General features: G+C 42.2%; 1 protein-coding gene across 1 annotated transcript in view; it reads right to left on the reverse strand.

The window, feature by feature from the left end:
- LOC102562988 (vitellogenin-2-like) overlaps positions 1 to 25705 on the reverse strand; it is a gene marked incomplete at its 5' end in the record, with an annotated part of 34623 nt that extends 8918 nt beyond the window's left edge. Inside the window, 25 exons of the mRNA XM_019489040.2 lie at positions 539 to 681; positions 777 to 989; positions 3475 to 3582; positions 3751 to 3801; positions 4248 to 4643; positions 7593 to 7768; positions 7850 to 8078; positions 9375 to 9519; positions 11271 to 11456; positions 13076 to 13169; positions 13451 to 13640; positions 13738 to 13857; positions 14038 to 14139; positions 14931 to 15055; positions 16800 to 16897; positions 17006 to 17223; positions 17871 to 18089; positions 20446 to 20571; positions 21091 to 21256; positions 21344 to 21501; positions 21588 to 21738; positions 23984 to 24132; positions 24317 to 24478; positions 24660 to 24911; positions 25559 to 25705. Of these exons, the coding sequence (XP_019344585.2) occupies positions 539 to 681; positions 777 to 989; positions 3475 to 3582; positions 3751 to 3801; positions 4248 to 4643; positions 7593 to 7768; positions 7850 to 8078; positions 9375 to 9519; positions 11271 to 11456; positions 13076 to 13169; positions 13451 to 13640; positions 13738 to 13857; positions 14038 to 14139; positions 14931 to 15055; positions 16800 to 16897; positions 17006 to 17223; positions 17871 to 18089; positions 20446 to 20571; positions 21091 to 21256; positions 21344 to 21501; positions 21588 to 21738; positions 23984 to 24132; positions 24317 to 24478; positions 24660 to 24911; positions 25559 to 25705 (4124 nt within the window). The remainder of the gene's footprint in view (positions 1 to 538; positions 682 to 776; positions 990 to 3474; positions 3583 to 3750; positions 3802 to 4247; positions 4644 to 7592; positions 7769 to 7849; positions 8079 to 9374; positions 9520 to 11270; positions 11457 to 13075; positions 13170 to 13450; positions 13641 to 13737; positions 13858 to 14037; positions 14140 to 14930; positions 15056 to 16799; positions 16898 to 17005; positions 17224 to 17870; positions 18090 to 20445; positions 20572 to 21090; positions 21257 to 21343; positions 21502 to 21587; positions 21739 to 23983; positions 24133 to 24316; positions 24479 to 24659; positions 24912 to 25558) is intronic.
- Between the last annotated feature and the right edge of the window lie 609 nt (positions 25706 to 26314).

Raw genomic sequence — 26314 nt, forward strand, 5'->3', positions numbered from 1 at the left:
TACACACACCCGTCCTGGGCTACAGGCCTCCAAGCTGTCTGGCCCTGCCAACACTCACCCTTCCTGGGCTACAAACCTTGAAGTTCCTGGCCTCTCTGACACTCACCTCATCAGTAAACTTCTGGGATCCCTGGCCCCTCTCTCACTTCAGGACCAGCTAGGATTTCCTTTCCTTCCCTTTAGTCCCTTCCTCAAACTTCCAGATACTTGCCCACAGCCCAGATGTTACTCAGGAGCTCCACTGCAGCCCTGCTGCCCAGAAGCTCCTCTCCCCATGGCTCTAGGGCTAGACTGCCTGCCCAGCTCAGGTCCTGGGCTTATATGCTTCAAGCCCCAGCCCCCTTCTGGTCAGGTGACTCTCTAATTGGTCCCTGCCACACCTACAGGCTGCTTCTCATGGAGCCTCTTCCCCGCTTAAGTGACAAGCTTCCTGTTACACCTTCCTATTGTTTTAGTTTTGCCCACAAAAAACCTTCCAGACTGATCCAAGTTTTTTGCTGAATGTGGCTTTTTCAGAAACTGATGGGTAAAATCTTACCATCTTTCAGCTCTTTTGAGTCTTGAAGGGATGGTAGGCCACTCTAGCTTCATCTGCATGGCTGGACGATCATCAAATTGACCAGTTGCAACTTTTGCAGCAATTTTATAGTCACGGCAATCTTGACCCCATTTTAGATAACCCTAATGGAGAGAAATACTTACTTTATTTTCAGTGTAAAGCATACTAGAATATTTATACTTCATGTACTGTTGATCAGGTAACGTTTGAACCTCACCGCTGCTTTATTAGAATTTATTACTGAGGCATCAGCACAGAACTTCCATCTACTTGGTGCAGTTATATTTGACATAAATACTTGCATCCTAGGTCTTGTGGAATTTAGATTCAAGTAGAGCACAAGCTGGAATCCTGCCAGCCTCCGGTCATTTCGAGCAGCACGGAGAATAACAGCCAGTACTGGTGGCCTTCTGTCTCCCAAGAATTTAGGCTGAAATCACAAGAAGAAAAGGAAAACTGGGACATTTTTATAAATAAATCACTATACATTAATCAGGAAATGTGTTTGTAAAGGAATAGGCTTGTACAGCAGGCATACAGCACTTAACAGGATGATATACAGTGGCACATTATAAGTACTTTATCTCATTCATTTGGGATCAATGGGATTGGCCACTGATTTCTACAATCAAGCCCTAAATGACTTACTTAAGAATCTTTTACAAGAGCACTTTTAATGCAACAAAAATAAACGAGGAATAGGAACTTGACCCATCAAAGAATTGCTCTGTTAACAAGCTTTGGGATTGCCTTTATTCAGTCAAAACTACTGAAATCAATTCTTTTGTGCACTAAACCAAAATAACCACCTTCTTTCATAAACACATTTTAGGTTTTCATTTTTAAACTATAACAATTTCTGACTACAAACTGATCTGTTCAGTGGATTTATATAGTAGACTTGATTACATTTAGCAAGGATCAATTTCTGTCACTTTTATTCTGCATAGTACTGGACTATATACCAAAGGTTAAAATGCCAAAAGCCTAGTGTCCCACTAACTCTCCATGAAATATAGGCTCCCAGGAGCCTACCTCTGTTTTGAAAATGGACTAGAGTTTCAAAGTCCCTTAGATGTTTTTGAACATTTTACCCGTGGTGTCACTGAAATTAATGAAACTACCTACCAACAAAAACACTCCATAGCATGCGTTAGGACCAAAGCAGGCCCTCAAGCTGGATGGAATTTCTGTGCATCAACCCCACAAACCTAAAATCACTATTACCCTTCCACACACACAAAATGGCCCTTCAAAGTGATTCCATTTGTAGTAATGGGATTGTTCGTTCAACCATGCCATTCATGGTGAGCAAGCAAATCTAATATTCATTTTGATTAATGTTGTTAACCCCATTATGTTTTGCAGGTTTGTGTTTTACTGATGTGTGGTTTCATCAGAAAGTCCATGTTATGCAGTATTCATGTATGTTACTGATATTACTGTAAAGATGATGTTATGCTGCCTCGATATATTATTATAGTTTTGGATATGGTTTAGTCAAGGAAGAAGAATGCATGGAACTGTTAGATCTCCCTTGCTATTGTGACTCTAGGGCAGTGTTTTTCAAACTTTTAATTTGTGGATGCCTAAAAATTTTCAAATGGAGGTGTGAAACCTTTGAATTGCAAGTGTGGGTATTCATATACTTTTGATTGATCATAGTCCTCTTTCATGGACCTCTTACACATAGTCTGCGGACCCCCAGGGATCTGTAGACCACAGGTTGAAAACCACTGCTCAAGGGCAAGAAGAGTCATCACTCCCCCAGACATAGGCAGAAGGGGTTGGGCCCTGGAAGCATTGTCTGCTTGTAATGTGGAAATCAGCTCCTCTATAGCAAAGGCGTCTGAGAGGAATGGCCCATCAGGTCAGAGGCATGCCAGGGAGGACAGAAACTTCTGGAGGGTTCTGTGACTCACTGGCAATTAAAATAATGCTGATGGGATGGGGGGCTGGCTTGCAGGTTTTTTGGGTTCAGTGACACCAGCAACCAGTGCTGGTGTAATCAGTAGGAAAGCTGAATTCTGGGAATACCGGCATGTCTCTCAGGATGGCTGAGGGTAGGAAACTATTTGTTTTGCTTTTCTGTAGTCAGTTTTGCTTCCCTTATTCTTTTATTCCTTAATTCTTAATTCCTTAATTCTTTCAGTAATACATCCTTTTGTTGTTTGTCTCCTTACTGATTGCCTGTGGGATGAGTGACTTCTGGGCAAATGATATTCCAGGTCAACCATTTCTGTGGAAAGGGCGACCTATAATTTCTTTTGTAACCCAGTGGGTTGGCCACCTACAGCTGGCAGAGGTTCCCTCATTTCAGCTGCAGGGTCCAGTATAAGGGCAATGGAGCTGAGGCATGCTGGGATAGGGAGCTATCCCAAGGCAACCTCAGTCGGTTTCTTGGGGCAAGTGGCAGCATACTGGGGAAAAACTGGGGGCCTTGGGGGTCCCCCCGTGGGTTGGTTTGTGACAACATTCCACATGGTTAAACCATGAAGCATTTGTCAGTCTTTGAACATTGTGGTATTCAGTAACCACCCAATGACACTACCTTCACACTGGCAGGTGGTTAGCTGTGTTAGTCTGAGGCAGGTATATGAAGGCAAGGTAGAGTTGCACCTTACAGTATCTGACAAAGTGAGCTGTTGCTTATGAGAACTTATGCATCCCTGAATTAGTTGGTCTGCAAAGTGCAACTCTGTCCTGCCTTCATATAAAAGTGCAACTCTGTCCTGCCTTCATATAGGCAAGAGAGAGTTATCTTTAGAAACCTGTAATATTTTATGTATTATTTGAGCTGATAAATCACTGTCTCTTTCTATTACTAGAATCAAAACTTTAGAATAATTGGAAATCCATGGTAATATGGACATGATTTTCATATACTTGTATTGCTTATTGAATAACACACCAACCTGAGCATCTGCTCCATAGCCACCATCATCGCTACTTTCAGAATAACCAGAGGTGAAAGAAGATGAGCTACTATAACCTCTGATTCTTTCGCCTTCCCTTCCTGGATACTGCAAAATTGAAAAAAATCATCCTTCAGTTACTGGTGTATCAAGACATTTCACAGAAAACTGTTCCAGGAGTACTTTTCATGTATTCCTCTCTGTAGCCCAAATCCTGCTTCTACTGTAGAGAATGAGACCAATTTTAACTCTGCATCCACCAAGCAGAAAATGTACCTGTTTTTGCTGTGCTGACCTGAACCGATACTGATAAATCTCTGGATATGCCTGTGAAAATCAACAGGACACAGAATAAAATATTACAAACGGAACATTTTCTGGATACTGCATACAAATGTACTGAACAACATACACTTGGTAAAAAAGGTAAGAATTTAAAAAATGAAAAATAACTTAAATGTCATTTAATCTACATCATAATGATAGCAGAGAACCATCTATATTTTTTATGTTTCTCTCTTCCATCGTATATGTAATTATCTAGAAAGTAAGAATAAACTGTGCTAGGCCCTCTCTAGTGTCTGGGCCTAATTCTGCCCTCAGTTACACGGGAATAGTTCTTGTTCAAGTCAAGGGAATCCTTGTGAAAGTAGCATTTGGCCCTGTATTGTTAATGAAGTATAACTTCCTGATTTATGATACCAAACTACAGAAACCCATTCATTAGCAGAAATGTGATGTGTACTACTACAATAGGAGTCTGAATAAATTACCTGCTTCTTGGAGTATTCATGGTCCTGGCTGCTACTGCCACAACTCCCGAGTACTTCGTCACTTCCTCCTTGTTGCTTTTTGTGTTCAGGAGAATCCTCTTCACTGCTGCTGCAGCTTCTGCTGCTGCTGCTACTGCTACTGCTACTGCTACTACTACTGCTACTGCTACTGCTACTGCTGTTGCTACTGCTACTGCTGTTTCCTTTCCCTTCTCTAGGTTGCCACATTTTGTCTTGAGCATTGCCATGTTTGTCACCTACAGAAGAGGAGGAGGAAGAGGAGGACAAGCTGGGAGGAGATGTAGATGTGGGGACTATGTGAATTTCGGCAATGTTGATTTTAACCTTCTTGGCAGACTGCTTCTTCAGCCGTTGATGTTTATGTCGATTTCTAACCTGCAAATCCAATCAAATGTTAATTTAAAGACTTATACCAGACTTGACACACTTACACACTTACTCTTTGACACACTCTTAGCCCAGCTAAGGTATCTGTACTCTCCCATAGTCTTTCTTCCTTCCCTATTATACTACATAACTCAATATGAAATAGGTGTGTAGAGATGTTAAGGCTTTCTTCTAGTATTTAAGACTAAGGAAACATTTCCATGACAAGGAGCCATGCAGTGATCCACCTGCCACAGACAGAACCCATACATAAGATAAGAGGAAGGACAGCTCCTGGAATTCACCTGAAGGCTGCAGTTCCACTCTGGACTTGTATATATAACCTGTGTCCATCTCTAGACCTGTATATAACCTCTGTGCCTGCTCCAAGATTGCCAAAAAAATAATGCTCTATTACAACCTCAGTTCTGTGAAAGGCCCCCCCCCCCACATTAATATTATTATACAGCACGTTGAAAAGGGGTTACCACAATCGCCATAGACAAAACAGCATACATAAAGGAATCCAAGAGACAAATTTCCAACATGAAGTTTTAGACCCTCCTGACCAAGGACCCATAGCACAATACCAGGAGGAATTAAATGACCTTTTAATGATGCTACTTCTGGAAGCACAGGTATGCTTCCACCTTTCAGGAGCTTAGTCCAGGGGTTACCCAAGAGCCACATACCTGGCAAACTATACTACAATCTCAAAGTGGGCACAGAGGTTATATACAGGTCTAGAGTGGGGCTACATCCCTCAGGCAAATTCCAGGAGTTGTCCTTTTTATGTTGTGTATGGGTTCAGTCTGTGGCAGATTGATCATTGCATGGCTCCTTGTCATAGAAACCTAGGATTATCCCAGTTTGTCTGGCATTAGCACCATTATGGAGGAAGTTTCTGGCTACATTGACTATCCTGTTCCTGTATGCCACTGGAGCTGCCAGCTATTTGAAAGACACCACAGAACTTTTTAAGAAATTGGGCTCCTTTGACAAGTTTCCAGTTAACACTATATTAGCTACCATAGATGCCATGTCTCTGTACAACCAACATCCCCTATGAGAACAGATTACAGGCTATAAAGAACATTATCCCCAATGATGACACTGCTTCTATTTCCACCACACTCTCCCAGTTTATCCTCTCACAACTATTTCAGACTCCCTATCCCTACAAATGAATGACACTGCTGTGGGAACACGTGGCCCATCAATATACCAATATATTTATGATGGACCTTGAAATCCTCCACAGTTGCCCTCTCACACCCCTGATAAACCTAAGTCATATCAATGACATCACAAAGACATGTGGGCAGGAATCACTAGAGAAATTTCACCAGGACTTTTAACAGTTTCTACCTGTCCAGTAACTGTCCATCAAACTAAGTCTGGAATACTCCACAGAGCAATTCATTTCCTAGACACCATGGTGAAGGTTTGCAATGGCCACGTTGCCACCACATTGTATTGGAAACCCACCAACTGCCACAGCTACCTTCGTGCCACAGCTTCCATCCTAAGCACACCATTAGATCCATTGTCTTCAGCCAAGCTCTGTGTTACAACCAAAACTGCTCTGACCCTACCAACTGGGATGCACATGTTAAGGATCTGGAGCAGGGATTCCTACAATTACAATACAATCCCAAAAGTATAGCCACTCAGATCAAGAAAGCCAGACTCAGACCTCACTCTGACCTGTTACAATACCAACACTAGGACAAGGACAACAGAATCCTCCTATTTTCACTGAGCTCAACAACCTTAGACACATCATTAATGACCTCCATGCTCCTTGCAAATGACAACTGTCTCAAGGTAGCCATGGAGGACAAACTTATTCTGGCTTACGGACAGCCCCCCAAACTCAAACAGCCTCTCATAAGCAACAGGCTGACGAACTCCTATTCTCACTGAGGTACCAGGCTTTGCAACGGACCTGGATCTAAGCTGTGCTCCCTGATCAATTCATTCTACTTCTGTGGCCTAAATAACATGGATTATAACATTTGAGGTTCATTTGCCTGGACCTCTACCAATGTCATACATGCCGTAACTTATTTACAGTGCCCCTCAGTTAGGCACATGTTTTCCTGTAAAGGTGAGACTTAAGTTTAAGCCCTCACCTCTCAGTTGCATTTCCTGTGGGATAAGGTAGACAGCTTGCTTAGTGTTTTTAGTGGATCCAATTCCTAGGCATCTCTTTCTCCCCATGCACTGTTAGGGGAGCCTGGGTAACAATTCCAGGGTTTTGGGTTCCTGAATATGTCTATAATTTCAATCTAAACGTCAACACTCAACACCCGAACTCTTGGTAGGTCTAGCTCCTTGTCTATTTTGCATTCTATTCCTAGAAAAATACTCAAGTAGCTGTGTTGTAAATGCTGCAAAAGGAGATTAATATTCAAACAAAGCACTTAGGTTTAATGGAAATATTGTATTTTATTGAAAATACTGCATAGCAGAAGCATAACTAGGGGCAGGTGACTAGGGCACCAGCTCCAGGTGGCAGTTTAGAGGGGGCACCAAAATGGAAGATCCCAGGGTTCCCAGCACCAGAGCAATAGCAGCCAGAGCATGGTGAGCCCATTCCTTGGCAGGTATGACCCTGCCCACCCAACCTTCCCTTTTTCTAGTGCTCAGCACAAGTCCCCAACCCTGCTATACCCAGGGCACTGAAATATCTAGCTATGCCTTTACTGAATAGTTATGGATTCTATTAAACTTTTAACTCTTCTTTCCTTTTGTTTTATTTGAACAAATTCAGACTATCTGAGATCATCTTTTCAGGACATACTATTAGAAAATAAACATACTGTAGTTCCAACTAAATCAAATAGCACTTTCAGCAGACTTTCCATCTCATTCTTTTAGACTGTGTATTTATTAGGCTGAATGGGAGATTTTTTTCACCCATTTATCTTGCATTTCATGCCAAAGTTAACTTACCTTGAATATATTTTCAATTCTTAGGAATGTCTTCAGTTTAGCTTGAACCTCATCATCTAGAGATGAGTCATCTTCCTCCTCGGATTTTGGCATTACCAGCCAGATCACTTTGGAAGCTGCTCTGGATCCCGCCTGAATCTCTAGCTGTATTTTGTCAACAACAGCATCTGTATGGACTACGCACCAAGTACATGCATTAGGGGATATCCAGCTGCATCAAGAAGAATAAACAAAAAACCACATGCTTTGTTCTGTACCTGGTTTCAAAATTAATTTGACTTCACGCTCTCCAACTAGATTGTGCAGATACGTATTTCTTAAGAAAGTGGAATCTTGTGATTTTATATTAAGACAGGCTTGGCAATCCAAAGCAGGTAATTTGCCACAAAAGACTTGTGTATGATATCTTCTTCCTATACTGAAGGAAGGCTCCTCTTCAGAACCACGGGAGTATTTCTTGACTATTATATCAGAAGCATATCTTTGCTGTATTAGAAAGAAACATGGCAGATAAAGCATTTTGCAAGTAATGGGTAAAATACTAACATCTCTTCTCAGTACCAACTGATGCTGAGGTCACTGGGGGCTTTGCCTGAGTAAGAAAGTACAGAGAGAAAAAACATTCAAGGAAACCCTCCTGGAGTTCCCACATTATTCTGTAAGAGGGGTTATTTCCCTGCCTCCTCCCTATAGCACACCCACAAAACAGGCAGCGATCATGCCATCAAATGTCACAGATCATACAGGAGTCTTCATAAAGATGTGGGTTATGTGTGTAGGAGAAATCTATGCCTGTCTATCAGTTTAGATGTAGCAGAACTCCTTCTTGCTTCCATTAGATTTATACTGTCTTCACTCCTAAGCCAGCAGCTGACCCAGAGCTTTACCTTAACAGAAAATCCCAAGCATACAGTGCATGCTATGAAAAAAGCCTATGGTTATATTGTATTATGCATTGATTTCCACAGGGCTGGGGAAGGAAAATAAGCATCCTATCTTCAACATTCCCTTCTTCTGCCTGCAAACCACTACTTCCACATGTTTGATACCTCTGAAAAGCCTCTCTGTGGAATACTGGGAAGAGAAAGAGAGAGTTGTCTATCCTATGGAGCCACTGCTTTTCCGCTGCTGTAAAGAAAGAGCCAGATCTTGCATTCATAACAGGTGCAAGTTGATTCTAAGAATTTAATTAGGTTATCCTGTAGCTGTTTAAATTCAACATCTACATCTTCCCCAGACTTCAGTTACAGTTGTGGATATTCAGCACTTCGGAAAATCAGGTTCTTATCTATCTAGCACATACAGGGCGCATCTACATGAGACATTTAGTGGCGGAGTAGACTAATTAGCTCTACAGTAAATGTCACACGTCTACACATGTGCCCTTAATAGGCTGGAGTAAACTAACTCTGAAACAAGATAGTACTTGTAAATACAAGTATTATTTAGACACTGCCCCAGCTGGCTGGGACATGAGGGTACTTTAGTGCAGAGATGCCTGTCAGCTAGCCTTACACTGAAGTATCCTCATGCCCCAGCCAGCCCCTCCGCAGCACGTTGAGCTGGGGGGGAGCATCCCCCAGCTTGCAGGTTGACTCCTGGGTTCCCCTACTAGCCAGAGATGCTCTGACCCAGCTCAATGTGCTGGGGTCCCAGGTACACATTCAGACAGCATGCCTGGGAGCAATAAACTCCAGAACACTAAGCCCTGGAATTTATTGCTTCACATTAATTGCACGTGTAGATGTGCCCACAAAGTAAAAACCGAGAAGTGTTATTTACCTTCGCAGCAGTGTCTCTTGATACACTTTCTGCTGACTTGAAGTGCTGCTCTGAGATATCTGGCCCAGTTTTCTCTGGTAGAACAGAAGATATCTTAGGTGAATCTACTTCTTGGATGTTTCTTGAAATAGCATAAACTTTAGTCCTGCAAGAACAGATGTGATATATGATTTATAAATGGCATAACCACTCAACTACTTTATTCTGGTTTTGCTCACTCTTGCTGTGTTTAGTTCCAAAGTGATATAGGTCATGCTGGTTGGAAGAAGAAAGTAATTGAGGAAATAAAAGGATACTGCTGGTTTGTCTGTTGGTGGAGTCCCTCTGTCCTTTTCAAAAGACGTTCAAGATCTTAGGCCATATGGGGACTCCCTTCTACTGTCAGGTTTCCACATGGGGGATGCTTTACTTCTTTGTGGAAGGCTGGGGTAACCTTGCCTCCTCTTTGGGGCCCTTGCCACATCCAGACTGTGTACGCACAATGAATTATATTTGGAGCTGCCCTTGAACTCTATTCAGAAGTGTACTTGCTAAGTGAAACGCACGTAACACCTTTTGTTCTATGGGCTGCATGGGTTTCCTATCTACTTCTAGTTAAATATAAGGTGTTAGTTATCCAGGTTTCCTATGTACTTCTAGTTAAATATAAAGTGTTAGTTATCCTCAGTACTGCCTTATGTGTTTGGGATCTGGCTATTCTAGAGGTCACCTCTTTTCCCTAGGCCCCACCAAAACTCCTAAGATAAACTGATATATATTGAGGATAACCCTTCATTGTTGACTCCAGAATTAGTGGCAGGTCATTTTCAGTCTATGGTTTCAACTGTGGAACTTCTTCTCTCCAATGGTCCATCACAGCAGAATTTCATTTCCCTGCTAAGTACAGCTTAGGACACGTTGTTGATCAAGAATTATGCAACAATGACAAATACTCCATGAGTTACTTTGCAGTCAGCCACCCAAAATACATTGGACCACCTCTTTCATCCCTAACACAAGTAAATCACTCATTGAACTCACTATCTTAGTATGGACCTCAGGATCCTGGCCATTAAATGATGGAGAAACAAAACTCACCAGTAGAATTTGCTATAAAAAATCCATACTAAGTATGGTGCACAAAAAAAATATTAAGCTTTATGCAATGGTCATAATTCAGCAAAGTCTTTGGAAACAGCTGTATTTTTTAATTTTATAATAGGAAATTCACAATCACTAGTACAGAAGCGTTCAAAGGAAACAAACAAAATATAACTGCGCTAACTAGCTCAATCTCCTGGTTTTCACATGGGAGATGCTTTATTTCTCTGTGAAAGGCTGGGGTAACCTTCCCTTCCCTCTTTGGGGCCCTTGCCACAGCCAGACTGTGTAAGCACAAAGAATAATATTTGGAGCTGCCCTTGAACTCTATTCAGAAGTTTACTTGCTAAGTGAAACGCACGTAACACCTTTTGTTCTATGGGCTGCATGGGTTTCCTATCTACTTCTAGTTAAATATAAGGTGTTAGTTATCCAGGTTTCCTATCTACTTCTAGTTAAATATAAAGTGTTAGTTATCCTCAGTACTGCCTTATGTGGTTGGAATCTGGCTATTTTAGAGGTCACCTCTTTTCCCTAGGCCCCACCAAAACTCCTGAGATAAACTGATATGTACTGAGGGGATAATCCTTCACTGTTGACTCCAGACTTAGCAGCAGGTCATTTTCAGTCTGTGGTTTCAACTGTGAACCTTCTTCTCAACTTTCTTATTCACAAAAAAAAATATTAAGCTTTATGTAATGGTCATAATTCAGCAAAGTCTTTGAAAACAGCTGTATATTTTTCATTTTATAATAGGAAATTCACAGTCATTAGTACAGAAGTGTTCAAAGGAAACACAAAATATAACTGCTGTACCTTGCGCTAACTAGCTCCATCTCCTGGTGACATGGATTGGTTTCAAGCTTAAAATGTTTACTTTTCAAGTTTAATCTGGCATCAAATTTCAGTGGGACATTGGCAAGGAACTCAGCATGAAATTCAAGCCCGCTCTGAAAGTATTGTGTATTGATGCCCATCACTGCCATAGTGTGTGTATATACTCTGAGAGTGGAAACACAAACATGCATGGTTATATAAATGAACATATATCTAGCCAGCAATCACACTTTGAAATGCAGAATTCCCTTTACATAAAAGATGGTCCCAGAGATCAGAGTTTGCTTTTGCTTTGTAGATTATAGCAGGCTCTCAGCAGTTTAATGGTGTTATGGTAGAGCATTTGCTTGACCAAAGTTTAGCTAAGAAAAGAAGAGGCAAAGGAGATAATCAAACCAGAGGATGTCACAAGGTGTGAATTGTTTTAGAAAATTCAAGAAAGATTAAAAAAAAAAGGCTAATAGGCACCTTGAGTACAATTAGTGGTTTGATGCTGGACAAGCTAATTTTAGACTAAACATAGCTCAGATATGGAATAAAAATAAACATACGCATATGAATTAGAGTAAAACCTATTAGTAATGCTTGTATTTTTTAACCTAATTTAGTACATTTTTTTATACTGAGCCAGGCAACAGAGTATAAAAATCTGGGTTCATCTCAGAATGTTTGTCTTTAGCCTTGAACTATGATTCTTGCTGAATAGCCTATCTACAGATGAGCTAAGGCAAGCACTCTTTTAAAACTGAATTTGAAACCTAGATGAAAAGTCTTTTCCCCCAAACATGCTGACCACCTGTTAGAAGGTTGTTGTTTGTTTTTTTAAGACTTAGGAGTTAGAGACATTAATTTTAAATTTACTCAAATGTTACTTATTTCTTTAGATAAATACATACTATATATATGCTTGATTTGCATTGTCTGTGCTGGTTGGTCATTTATATCTTAACTGTATTCCATTAAATTTGCTATTAAAATATATCTACATTATGTTTGTGATGATTTAATTTTGGTGTGACTGGCTCTTCAAACCTTTGTGATTCTTGGAATATATCTGAGGGTCAACAGCTTTGACAAGCAATATTGATCTAGCCATCTATGCATGGATAAAGAGATATACCATCTCTAGGGATGTTAGATTCATGTGACAAGTTGTAGAGCCATAGATATACTGGAGGGTCATGTGATAAATAAATTTAACACAGACCTTTGAGCTCCTCACTAGCCCTCTGCATCACAGATCCATCATCCCAGGGCTGAAAACTACTGGAACAGCTTCAAAAAGCTGCCAATTTTGTTAAAAAATAAAAATAAATTTAGCCTGGTCTGGAAAAAAAAATCTTCTTTCTTCCTTCCAAAGTGACCTTGGCCCAAGACCCATTATGACCAGATTCAGTTCTGTACCACTAAAAATATTTATGTACAACAATGACATGACTTTAATGTGCAGTATCTGATGCACTTCAGGGACAAAACAGAAGTTTAACTGGAAATAAGAGAATCCCAGCTTCTGAGTGTGGATTCAGCACACACTGCTAGCCTTACAAGTTTCTGAGGTAACACCCTTAAAATATCATTTTGGGGTATGGAAATGCTACTCTATAACTATTTTATGGATGTTCTGTGTGAGTCTCTGCAGCTGGATTTGCAATGATAAAGTTCATCGGTGGTGCAGGTCCACAAAGGTGGTGAGGTAGAGATGCACCTTATAGACAGGTCCACAAAACATAATCCCAGTAAAATATTTCTCTCTCAATGTATATAAGTATAGCAGTTATTTTTACCTTGGATTGATGTTAGTTTGAAGTTGAATATTGGCTTCAAATAACTGTGAAGGGTTAAAATTGCTAGATAAAGGAGGGGACATCTTTACATCAACTACAAAAAAGCAGAAAAAGAATTGTACTATTAGTAAGGGACAAATTTACTGTTCTTGAAACTGAATTACACAGATATATGCAGGACAGGATTTGTCCCCAGCTAATTAATTCTTTGATGCTGTTAAATATTATTATCATATCGTAGAGTGAACCTGAGACAGGTAAGCTGGATAACTTGCCAAAACTGCAGTGGTATCTAATTTTAGAATGGGGATTTGACTTTAGGAATTCCTAGCCAGGTTTGGGTGAAAACATTAAACAACAGCTTTCAAAACTCACCATCAGCTGTAGCATGTACCAGGCCAGTGCTGTATAAACTATATTCCAAGGGCAGGCCAGCACAGGTAGGCACAATATAACGAAGTTCTGCTGTCGGTACTGGCAGTGCCCATTGTCCTCCAATACCCCTTTGGATTTGATTAATCATTTTCTTCAACAATTCATGCCTGTCTGATGGGTTAATCAGAGTCTATAAAGGAACAAAGGTCCAGGTGGGTACATGGAGGGAAATGGAAATGAAATTCTGGAGCAGCTGCCAAAATAGATAAATAAGGGAAAATCAATACCTTCAGAGTCTGTTGGATGAACTTTGTGTCCACATCACCATATACAATCTCATAGCCAAATATTTTTAAATAGGCTGATACCACTGGGTTTTCAGGAGGCAATTCCTTCCATCCTGGAAGCTAGGAAAAAAGGCTGCTTAATACACTGTATTGTATGAACAAATCTGGATCCAACCTTGAGGATGTGACTACATATGAGTTCCCATTTCAGTGACGCTACAACAGGAATTTTGTCTGTGTAAGGCTGTAGGTGCTGTGTGTAACATATTTCAAACTGAGGAAAAGAATAAGCACACTTACACTTTTCCCAGACTCCTTCAGATACGTGTGTGTGGCATATTTTTCAAAGGGAATGCTGTGCTCCCTGATAATATCAGTTAGGCCTTGTGACTGGAGAGCCACCTACATGAAACAAACAGAATTAGACAGGAATGAATCCAACACAGTGATCTATAGAAAGCAAAGGAATTTCATGTATCTAGTAATACACTTATTTTAAAGAATATAGGTAAATGCTTAAGGTGACCTTTAAAAAAGGGTATGTCTACACTGCAGTCATGCTTGCAAAGATAACAGCTGGCTAGTTTTAAGTTAGCTTGCTCAGGTCCTCCTAGCAGTATAGTCACAGCAGCGTGGAACTCAATGTCAGCTGCAAAATGTGCCTGGGAAGCTGAGTGGCTTGCCTGCTCTGAGCTCCACTCTACTGCAGCTCCTGTACCTGAACTAGCTAATTTAAATGCCTAGACTTGCTGGAGTTAGAGCAGCAATGCAGACATGCACTATTATTATTGTTTAGAAATGTATCCCACCCTATCGAGAAAGGTTCAGGGCAGCTTAAAATCCAAAACAAACAATCCATGAGATAAAAAACAACAGACTCCCCAAAACTTTAAAACTCCACCCTACATATTATGCATTTCCAGATCAGAGATGGGGAGAGATCTTCAATTAACATTTTTTTTCTTTGGTTACATTTTATTCTACATGAAATACCTTCATATCACTTTTTGTCAGAGTCTATAGGCCATGAAGGCTGTAAAGGCCAAAGACAAGTGAAATAATAACCATCCCCAAACTTTCACCTCTGCCTCTTCTCCCAGCCAGGGCTAGGGTTAAGTGCTAGCATTAAATCCCAAAGATTGAAGTGAGTTATGTTTCTATAGCTCTGACTGTTGATTTTATGTCATATTTACCTCTACAATATCCATTGCAGAATTTGCATAGTACCCTCTCAGTTTCATAATTATATCAGATGGGAACAGAGAGCTTGGACTGTTCATTAGATACACCCTTCCAATTGCACCAGCCCTGTATTGCGCTATAACAGAATTAAAAATGCAGTAAAGGTTTAGTTTGCATTGTAGTATCCAACAATATTTTGAATCCATGAGGATATATTTGCATGCTGTGATGAATCATGTAAATGACTCACCATTTATTTTCATACATTGCCAACTCTGTCTATGGAAAGTCCCACCAAGAGAAGCGTGACTCCATAGGCAACGCAACCATGATCTAGCCAGGGTGAGAGGTCAGAGGAATACTGGGTCTCTACACAAATACCTCAGCCCACAGCAGATGTCCGGAAATATACAGAACTCATCCCAGAGCTAGGGATATCAGCTCCTTAGGAGGTCCAAGTTCTTTTTCCCCCCTTCCCCCAATTCAAGTGTGAACAAAATCCAGGTGAAATTGGTCCCATGCTTCAGGGTTGTTGGCTGTAGCAGTATTGGCCTAAGGACATAGGCAGACAAGGTTCTTTGGGTAAATGTGACATCTTTTATTAGACCAACTAAATAGTTGGAAAAATTGTTTTTTGCAAGCTTTCAGGCACAAATACCAGAAGACTCTCCCTATGCCTGGAGAAAGGTGTTTGTGCCTGAAAGCTTGCAAAGAACAATTTTTCCAACTATTTAGTTCAGGGGCAGGCAAAATACAGCGAAGGGCTGGGGCTGGAAGCAATGCGGAGCCCACGCCCAGGGGGCAGCAGCAGTAGTGCAGAGCTTGGCTGGGCAGCGTGTGGGTGTGAGGGGAGCAAAAAGTGCAGCCCTACTGGGCTGTATGTTCCCCCCACACTCCCTGCACTCCTGGGGCACTGGAGCAGGCTGGGGCTGGGAAAGCATCCAGCTCCAGTGCCTGGGGCTTCTCTCCTGTGCTCCATGAGTGCAGGGAGTGCCGGGGAAACAAACGGCCCACCATGGGGTGAATGTAGGAGGAGTCCCCACACCCCTCCCTCACACCCACAAGCCACACACACACACACACACACACACACACACACACACACACAGATACACGCACCTCCGCCCCCCAGTGTTGCTTGCATTGACTGCAAGAGAGGACAGTGTGTTCCAGAGCCACACACCCACACCCCACAAACACCACACAACCTCCCAACATACACTATGCACCTCCATACACAGCCACACCCCCTCACAAACTTCCCACACCCCACCACACACACACCATCATAAACCCCCACCACACACACACACACCATACACCCCCACCACACACACACAACACCACACACCCCAACACAATATAAAAAAACTAAGAATTTGTGAGTTATTATGCAATCATCTCTATATATATATATGCTATACAAACACAAATCATGACAAAAATATTTTTTGTAATAAAATTGAAATATGTTATAGTAGGTGTTTGACTTTTAGTGTATGATTTGCTTTTCTGGTTCTAAGATGGCAACTCCCCCCTCCCAAAAGGAGTATTTCTGGGGGCAAGTGGAGGGACTTCTGGTGGCAGGTCAGGGGTGGAACTTCTGATCCCAAGAGGACAGCCAGGGGGCAGAGCACCTGGCAAGGGGCGGAACTATCCATGCGGCCCTCGGCAGCTCACCAAAACTTATTAAGCGGCCTTCCACCTGAAATATTTGCCCACCCCTGATTTAGTTGGTCTAATAAAAGATATCACATTTACCCAAAGAACCTTGTCTGCAAAGTGAAATTTGTGGCACTGCATGGCTTTTCTATGGAATTTTCCAAAAACCTGAAGTCAAACAAAGTAGTTGAACAGTGTATTTGGTAAGTTTTACTCACAGTAATAACCACCAGCATGAATAACTTTGCTATAACGATAGCTCAGCCTGTCAAGTTTGGGGTCCAATAGTTTAATGGCAATGTTGCAAGCAGAAGATCTAAGTAAAACAGATAACAATGGATTAAGCCCTAGTAACTACATTAGTAGAAAACTGTCATAGAAATCACCTCTTAAAAATGAAAGTTTTACTTCTCTCTCTGCTTACAGATTATAGAGCTGTGGGATCCTGCCTTGTGCCAAAACCTTCATGTGGGAATATGTGAAACTGGCCACCTGTAAACTGCTCTCTTTCAGGAGAGAATTGGCCATAACTGTTACCAAAGGAAGGGCAGGCTTTGTTTCAAAGATGATAACACAAGCCACCATTCGGACATTAGGAGACAGTGAACGGTCCACAAAGATCTGGAGAAGGATTTCACGTACCTGAAGGAAGAAAACACATTTCTATGAGTGTCTTGTAACTCTGAGGGGTGAATTCTCCCTACACAACCCATGTAATTTTCAGTGATAAGTTTTTTTCTCTCTCTCTTTCTCTCTCACAGACACACACACACACACACACACACACACACACACACACGGATTGAGAATAAGGGGTGAATTTATTTTCGGTGCAGGAGCTGGTACACAACGATAAAAAGCATTGCTGAAGCATAATAAACAGCTGTGAAATAAACTGTTGTTATTAGTGGGGCTGGTCTTATGACCTTCAGGCTAGCCAAATTCCCACTGAAGTCAGGAATTTTTTGCATGTGATTGGGGAAAGAACAGTAATTTGTGTTTCCCCACCCACCTCTCATTGCTTGTTACCTGTGGGACTTGTGCATTGAATAACTCTGTTACAGCTGTCATATGTATGGGATAAAAGCAGAGAGGGTATGTATCATATCCTGGATTGTTGACATTAATAAAAGGTCATTACTATGACATTACATGACCCAGGATTATTTTTCTTATGCAGCTTATAATGCTCATCTAGAAATCTAAGGAGAAGAAGGCCCTATGCTCTATTACTTTTTAAGTGAAATTCTGAAGTCTTTGTTTAAATAATAAATAATCATTTCAGTTACTTTTGCAGCATTTTTCCTGGCTATTTTCCTCAAGGACAACACAGCATCAACATGAATTCTGCTGGGAAAGGCAGCTGCACCAGGTGAAAATGTTGGCAGGAATTTCAGGATGCGTTTGATGCTGGCTGGTTCTCCTGCATTGCCAATAGCTTTCAAAGCCAAGGCCATGTCTTCTTCCTGGCCAGTGATGGCCGCTTCAGCTGCAAGGTCATGCAGAGGCTAAAAACAAAGTAGAGTTCATAGCTCTGTTATTTCAAATGCATACCCTAGTCCACATATTGCTTTTCTTACCTATAGTGAATAAAAACAACCTTTGCCGCAAGACTTTGCTCTCTTCTTGAAGTTGAACCTTTCAAACTTTTCCTCCCAATTCCTCATTATTGAAGTCTCAACCATAAGAAGAGCAAACAGAACTCACTGGCTTAGAATATTTGAATCATTTTGAACTATAATTGGACCTGAGCCCTGAGAAGATTCCAAAAGAGGGTGCCTTTCTCTGTGGCAAGTTTGAGACTGACAGGACTCCCGTGCAGGTCCCCATCAGAGTCCAACCAGCATGACAGATTGTGTCTCACTCCATTCCAACAGGGTTGCTGAATGCTTTCCAGTGGGACTTAACCCACTGGATTTGCTACTATGACAATGACAGATTATTTTTTGTAATGGCTTTGTTTTGTTTACCATTTTGTGCCAGTTCCTATATTGTATTCAACCTATATTCTAAAGCAGGGGTGGGCAAAATACGGCCTGCAGGCTACATCTGGCCCATGAGGCCATTCTATCCGGCCTGTGAGGCCCCTAAAAAATTTAGAAAATGAATATTGATCTGTCCTTGGTTCCTGTCAAAAATGACAGAAACCAGGGGCAGCAGGACCCAGGGGAAGCCTAGCGGGCTCCTGCAACAGCAGGGTGCACCTGGCCCCGCCCCCTCACCCAGAAGCCCCAGCAGGGGCTTCTGGCCTGGGACCACATGGCTTCTCCAGCACAGGAACCTCAGGTAGGGGGTGGGGGGGGAGGGCGGGAGAGGACCCTGGGCAGGGAAGGAGCCCAGGGAAAAACAGCCCCTTGCCTGCCCCGTCGTGACCTCCCTGCTACAGCCGCTTGCAGCCCATGTGGGGATGTCCTGAGCAGCTTGTAACCTGCCCCTGCTGAGAGCCTGGGCCCTGCGCTGGCTCTGGGCTTGCCCATCGGGGCTACGCATGATGGAATCAGCTGCAGCCTCACCGGGCAGTGTTTGCTGCTGCTGCTCACCCAGAGCTCATGCAATGGGCAGCTCAGAGGCGGCAGTGGCAAACACTGCCTGGCACGGCAAGCAGGGGTCTGCAGTTGCTGCCTCCGTGGTGCAGCCCCAACAGCCAAGCCCAGAGCCAGTGTGGGGCCCAGGCTGGCAGCAGGGGCGGGTTACAAGATGGTGCTGAGCGTGGAGAAAAGTGGCTCCTTGCCTGCCCCATGGCCAGCGCCCTGCATTGCAGCCGCTCGCAGCCCGTGTGGGACTGCCTGTGCCTGCTCAGGACAGTCCTGCATGGGCTGCAAGCGGCTGCAGCAGAGAGTGCCGGACACGGGGTGGGGGAGGGGCCACTTTTCCCCATGCTCCGCACCAGCTCCTTCCCTGCCAGTGAGCATGGGGTCAGGGCTGTGCACTGCCCCCCATCTGTACCATGGGGCTGGGAGGCACTGGGAGTGAGCAGGAGTGTGGGGCCCACACTGGTGTTCCGGGGCCAGCGCTGGCGGAGCCCAGAGCAGGGCAGCAGGAGTACAGGGTCCCAGCCAGCAAGGGCTCTATGGATCCAGGCCAGCTCCCCCCTCTCCCTGCTGGTGCAGCCCAGCCTGGCTCCACAGACCCTTGCCAGCCTGCACCCCACTCTGGGCCCCACTGGTGCTGGCCCTGGGGACATTGGTCCCAAGACATTGGGACATTGGTCCCAAGATGGTGACCAGGGTGCAGGGCACCTGTCAAGGGGCAGGGCTACCCATGCAGCCCTCAACAGCTTGCCAAAACTGGGTAAGTGACCCTCCATCCGAAATAATTGCCCACCCCCGTTCTAAAGTCAAATAGCCTCTGCAATTTATGGTCAAAAGATCAGGTCTCTTTCGTCAGAGGGCAAAGACCAAAAAGAACTTGGTAGGAATGTGCAGACATGAAGTTTTTTTTATAATTCATAATAATTTTGGAAACCAGGATTTGTGAAATGTGTACAGCTTAATTTATACTAGTGTGGAGGAGTAAAGGGACTTCTAGGAACAACACTAAAGATCATGTATCACAGAACTCACATTCTAATCCTACAGTTTGCCACATGCAGGTTTAATTTCAATTCCTTTACAGATTCTGTTCTCCCTAGGTATTCTTACCACTTGTTCTCACACTTCTGATCTGTAAAAGAATAGAACTGTCAAGGTCCTTAACTCAGCTTCTAATTTTGTGTTTGCAACTGATCACAACTACAAATCTTGACACGTAAACATATGTTTATTTGATTTATGCATAATCTTGTGGGAATAACAGAGGGAATTCTGTTTGCGTGTTTATTTTTAATTCCTGCACATTCTAGAAAAAGAAATGAAAATCACTCACCTGAAGAATTTCAATGGGGCACGATGAAGACACAGAACAGTATCTGTTTGCCAGGGAACCATATGCCAGATAAGTAAGTTTGCGGAGCAAGGGAGTGCTCTGAAACTGAGGCAAGGTCAGTAGTCCCTGTACAAGTAAAAAGCAACATACCTTAACATTGGCATCATGAGATCTAGTATTTAATTGAACATTTACCTTGCCTTTGATAACAGTTTAAACAAAGCTAGCTTGGATTTTCCCCTCTATTTTCAATAGTTTCAGACATAAAACCAGTGTGCAGAATTATCAACTAGAACTTTAATCTTTATAATCTATATTGGAGTTGGTCTTAATTCTTCAAATTTATCTTCTGGAAGAATAAATTGATGAAAATGTTGGAGGCCTCCTTGTGGGTTTTTACTGGGGAGTGGAGGGAGGTTGTTTGTTTTTTGACAGTCTATAAACACATACCAAAGCTGTTGGAATTTTTCATCAAAAATTCAACATTTTCCTTTTTACCCAACTCTTTAAGGAGGAAAAGCATCACTTCAGGAAGGAATACATAATGCCCATTTATAATTATGTATGTTCACAAATAAAAGTAGTCTAGAGGCTTCTAAGTAAAATAATTACAAAATGAGGAATATTACTGTGTAATGTACTCACTGCTGCTGCTTTTAACGTGATATTATCTATCTCAGTTAAATGGAATGAGAAGGTGAGAATCAGAACTGATTCCAGGTAATTAACTTCCTCATTATACATTTTTTGCTTAAGGAAATTGAATGTATCAGTTGTTCCTGCTACACAAATTGCACTCCAGAACCAATGCCTGTAAACAAGAAAAGACATCCATTACCTTCGTTTTCAATATTTATTTGATCAGAAATATTGGTTGAGAGTAACATAGTTCAATTACTTGTATTGAGGTTTAGATGCAAATCGATTCCAAAGAAACTCAATGTTTTCAGGGGTTGCTACACGAAAAAGCTGAATAAGTTCTAAATATTTGGCTGAAGCTTCTCTGTTCAATCCTTGTTGAATATACTGAATTAATTGTTGTAGTGTTTCTGCTATCTATTACAAAAAAGAGAAAGCAGAGGGATTTCTAAAGTCTTTTTTTAATGTTTGAAAGAGCCTAAAAAAATTAAGCTTTTTTATACCTGTAACTGTGGATTTTTAATCTTTATGAGGTGAATTGGCATTTGGAGTAGCTCTTTTGCAAAACGGTAAAAAAGATTTCCATGGTTTTCCAGCTGAATTTCTGATGTGCTCGCTTGGTTGATCCGCATCTCAATCAAGGTAAATTCTTGTCTGCAGGAAAAAGACTGAGAGTCTATTAAATGTTTCACTAGGCTGCTTCATTCTGTGAGATGTTAATGTAAGGCATATTAAAGATGGTTAGTGAATGTTTCTTTTGAATACTCACAAATCACTCTACACTGGTCATTTACATAAGCCAGTGATATTATGGGAATCTTAATTTAATGACCACACAGGCTTTCCCCTCCTATGAAGACATGCCTATGGAGATCCTGGAGAAGGTTTTCATAAGCGAGGAACCCTGAGTTTCCCCACTTATAGAGAGGTACCCAAGATTCCCTCGGGGGGCATTTCTGTAAGTGGGGAAAGCCAGGCAGGTGGCCCAGGGGCTTGAGGAGCCCAGCCCTGCCACAGGAATTCCAGAGGTGCACAGGATTGGGTCCTAGACTCCCCAGAAGCACCTACCTGGGGCACACAAAGTGTGACTGTCCACACTCTCCTGCCGTAGAGCAAACAGACATTTTCCACAATAAAGTGAAACTGTTTAGCAGTATCTTTTGTTGTACCATTAATGCAGTGCAACAAAGGGTAGGGACATCTATTTGCTCACCATTTGTGTTGCCATAATAATTTTTATGGAGGCATAAATGCAATATCAGGTGATGTCTGGTTCTACCCTTAAGCAACAACCTACTGTATTTTCTCACATATAACTTGACTTAAATATAACATGTACCCTATTTTTGGATGGCCCCAAGAAGGAAAAAAGATCTTACCTTGGAGTACAGGTAAGTACCTGAAGTCTGGGGTCTCTGTGGTTTGGGGCCATGTGTTGGGGCTGAGGGAGTAAAGCCATGCCCCAGGGCCCAGTCTGGCACATCAGCATTGTGGCTGCACAGCAGAGTCCGACCTGGCATTAAGCCCTGGTCTTGGTGTGCCAAGTCCAACCCAGCATGTGGCTTTGGAGCAAGCACACAGGGTTGAACCTGGAATGATGCATCTGGGTCTGTGTGCTGGGTTGAACCTAGTACCTTGGGCATAGACCAACCCCATGCACTGGCCTGATCTGGCATGCCAACACTGGGACTGTGCAGCAGGGCCCAATCCAACTTACTAGCATGGGGGCCATGTGGCTGATCCAACCCCACACACTGGCTCCAAATCCATGTGCTATCTGGGACCACAAAATGGCTCTCGAACTGTAAGACATGTTGTCCCAAACTTGGTGTGCTGAATCCTACCCTTCATGTGGCTCCAGGAGCCAGCACACAGGGTTGGACCTGACATGCTAGGTCCAGCATGGTGTGCTAGGTTGGACATGGTGCCCTGACTGTGGACCAGCCCCCCAAGTCAGCCTGATCTGGAGTGCAACTGGAGAGAGACTTTCCTCACAGGTCTTGAAATCTGGCAGCAAAGGGGTGTAGAAGGGTAGACCGTGGCAGTGTTAATTGCTGTGGCTCCCAGAGCCATGGTAATTAAAGCTGCCTTTGCTCCACCCTTGGCCATCCTCAGCTGCCAAATTTCAAGACCCATGGAGATCCTTTTTCCTCATATATAATGGGCACCCCAAATTTCCCCAGCTGGTTGTGGGGAGGGGGAGTGAGGGTTATATGTGAGATGCTATGAAAAGTACCTGATGAAGTAGGTTGTTGTCTATAAAATCTTACGCCTCTTTGAATTAATTTTTCTCTAAGATGCCACCCTGTTCTGACTTCTGCCTGATTTCAGACTAACATGGCTAACCACCTCCATTCATTTCGTTTGACCCCAGTACTTTTTCCTGCCATGGCAGGGGGTCAGACTTGATGATCTGCTCAGGTCCCTTCCGACCCTACCAACTATGAAACTACAAAACTATTTAAGGTTGTAAGTCATCTTGAAATATTTGTACAAAAGCATCAAGTGCACAATATTAGCTCATAGGAAATATTCAACATGAATATTTTTAGAGTAAAATGTTCATATTTAAATTTCACAACATTTCTAAACCTATAAAACATCAAACTATATGGAATCAGCATTAACAATACATATTATCCCCTGGTTGGGAATTAGGTAAAAGTAGAAGACAATGTATAGCACCTTGGTCTTCATTAATTACAAGATATAATCTCTTCCATAGGTAGAAACATAACTGGCCAGAGCACTCCTCCAAAAGTGAGAAAGCTAACAAGAGCACCTTTCAGTTGCAGTAAAACAAATTCATTTTGTTTAATTCACAAACCTGGGTGATCACATGTGAACTCTCCTGGTTATGGTCAATTCAGCTATTTGCAGATGAACTGTTAAGGCTTACCTTGCTTCCACAATAGCAACACCAGAAGGTTCACTGAATGGAGAGATCTGGTACATTTGCTGTGAAATGACTTGTGTGATCAGGAGACCAGCCTCTGCATATTTCATTTTGTAGGTAAATGCAGCAGTTCCTTTAATGTTTCCTGCTTTCTAAAAGTACAAAGAAGCTCCCAAAGTGAATAAGAACAGACAACAGTTTAATTCAGATTCATTATGCATGGGTCAAATTCAACACTGGCCTGAGGACAATGCATCTCTATTTAAATCAATTTGGTTCTGTGTAGTTATGCTAGTGGTGAATTTTGACACCACATCTTATTTACATCATTCATACCAGTGGGCAGGTAGGACAAGGACGGACATAAGTCATTCCAATGTTCTTCATCACTTTATCCTGGCAGTTGCTTAGGTCCTTGGTTTTGGACACAACAAATTGGTTATTCTTCCTGTTGTCCTGGATGACATATCTTGTATGGCACATGCCCTCAATCCCAGCCTATAGATATTGAAACATTAGCATAATTAAATTATTAATCTGAAACTGACTTTCATTACTGCAGGAGTAGGACACAAGCAGGAAAACAGCATGGAAAGTGTGTATACATTCACATCTTTGTACAATAATAAAAGAAATATATGTTTCCCCAAGACAGTAGAGTTACAACAGAAATACAAACCTCTTGTAAGTCATATACATTCTGTGACTTTTTGATGGTTATTTGCATCATGTTCAAAATACCTCTCACTAGGTTAACACATATGACAGGACAGTCTTCTGGGGCATAAATGTTTCCAACCTGTCCCCCACTGTATTCAAATGTAAAAAACTGGGTGAAACATGCAGCAATCATCTGTGACAGTTTGGAAGATGGCATGAATGAATCTCTGGGCCAGATTCCATTGTATTCCTCCAGCTGTGGAGACCGGACCTAAGAAAAAAGTAGAGAAAAAACATTTGTTGAGATTGTTATTGAGTAAAATATCAAAGGAAGAATGGAGAGAAGGTGTGTAAATGAAGTAGCCCAATCTGCCTAGGTCACAAAGCTGCTTGCCCAATCATTGTACTAAACTGTCTTCTTTTCTTAGACCTGTACTTGTGCACGCACAATTTCCACACACAGCTACTGTCCACCCTAAGTTCTGATAGAGAATTAAATTAGTTAAATAATCTCCATTAGTTCTGTATTGCCTCCTGAACGCTGGAGAGGGTGTAAACTCTGACCATAGCCTATCTGCAGTTCAAGGAAATACCTTTCCCTATTCCCAAATTTTCAATCCATGTCCATAAAAAGCATTCTAGGAAGTACTATCAAAACACTGCTTAAATGTCTCTATAAACAAAATACGGCTGATGGCCACTGTGCTACACAAAAGCACAAGAGCAAATTAGAGTGGCTTTAACAGTTCTTTGTATGTGGTCAGATCAGACCCAAAAAGTGGGTCCGAGGATTTAAATTTTTTTAATGCATATCTAGTCCATGAAACTGGCTTGGACTGACAAATAAAATGTAATTTACTAACTAATGTAGCTTATCTGAGTGTCTGCTTTGACTGTCTTCTACACTGTATAATTTACCTTAAGAATGTGGTTATTGCCTGCCAATGTGCTGATCTCTAGCTTGCAGCTGAGTCGCAGCCCAGCTCTTGTCAAGCCTTTGTCTGGCAGCCCATGCAAAATGAAGCCTTCATAGCTGTACACACAGGTCTTGTTGCTGCTAAAGCCAGGATCTAGGGAAACAAATAGTAAAAATATCTACTTATCCTAACTTTTATGTGGCACAGCAATCAGCACAACAGCAACAAAAGCACAAACCTAACTCAGCCGTCAGAAACATGGGAGAAGTCAGATGCATCTGAAGGCCAAATTAGGTCCAGTGCTTCAGATGGAACGGTACACTTACCAGCATCATACTTCTGGCTGCCTGTGGAAGCAAAAACAATGGATAGGTAAGAAACTGAAAACTATTTTAACTTCCAATTAAATGTTATCAATACTTGTGTTATCACAGTAGTGCCTAACGGCTCTCTAATGCTAGGTCTTGTGCATATACCAGTCTTCTCTGCCCGTGGATTCTGCTGACCAAACCCTGAGTGTATTCATGAATGTTACAGAGCTGATGTACAGAGCTGATAGAAGACATATGGAGAATGTCTGAGAATACTCTGTTGGGCTCTCTGTCATGGTTGCTGTCTACTGCCAGCTTCTGGTGGCAGCAACAGCCTTGTGTAGACAAGGCTTCAGACCATTAGATAGTCCTTGTCCAAAATTGCTTACAATCTAAATAGATACAGGGTGGTGGACATACAAGCAGAGCAAATTGCAATGGCAACA

This window comes from Alligator mississippiensis, chromosome 5 (assembly GCF_030867095.1).
Source record: "Alligator mississippiensis isolate rAllMis1 chromosome 5, rAllMis1, whole genome shotgun sequence".
Lineage (NCBI taxonomy): Eukaryota > Metazoa > Chordata > Crocodylia > Alligatoridae > Alligator > Alligator mississippiensis.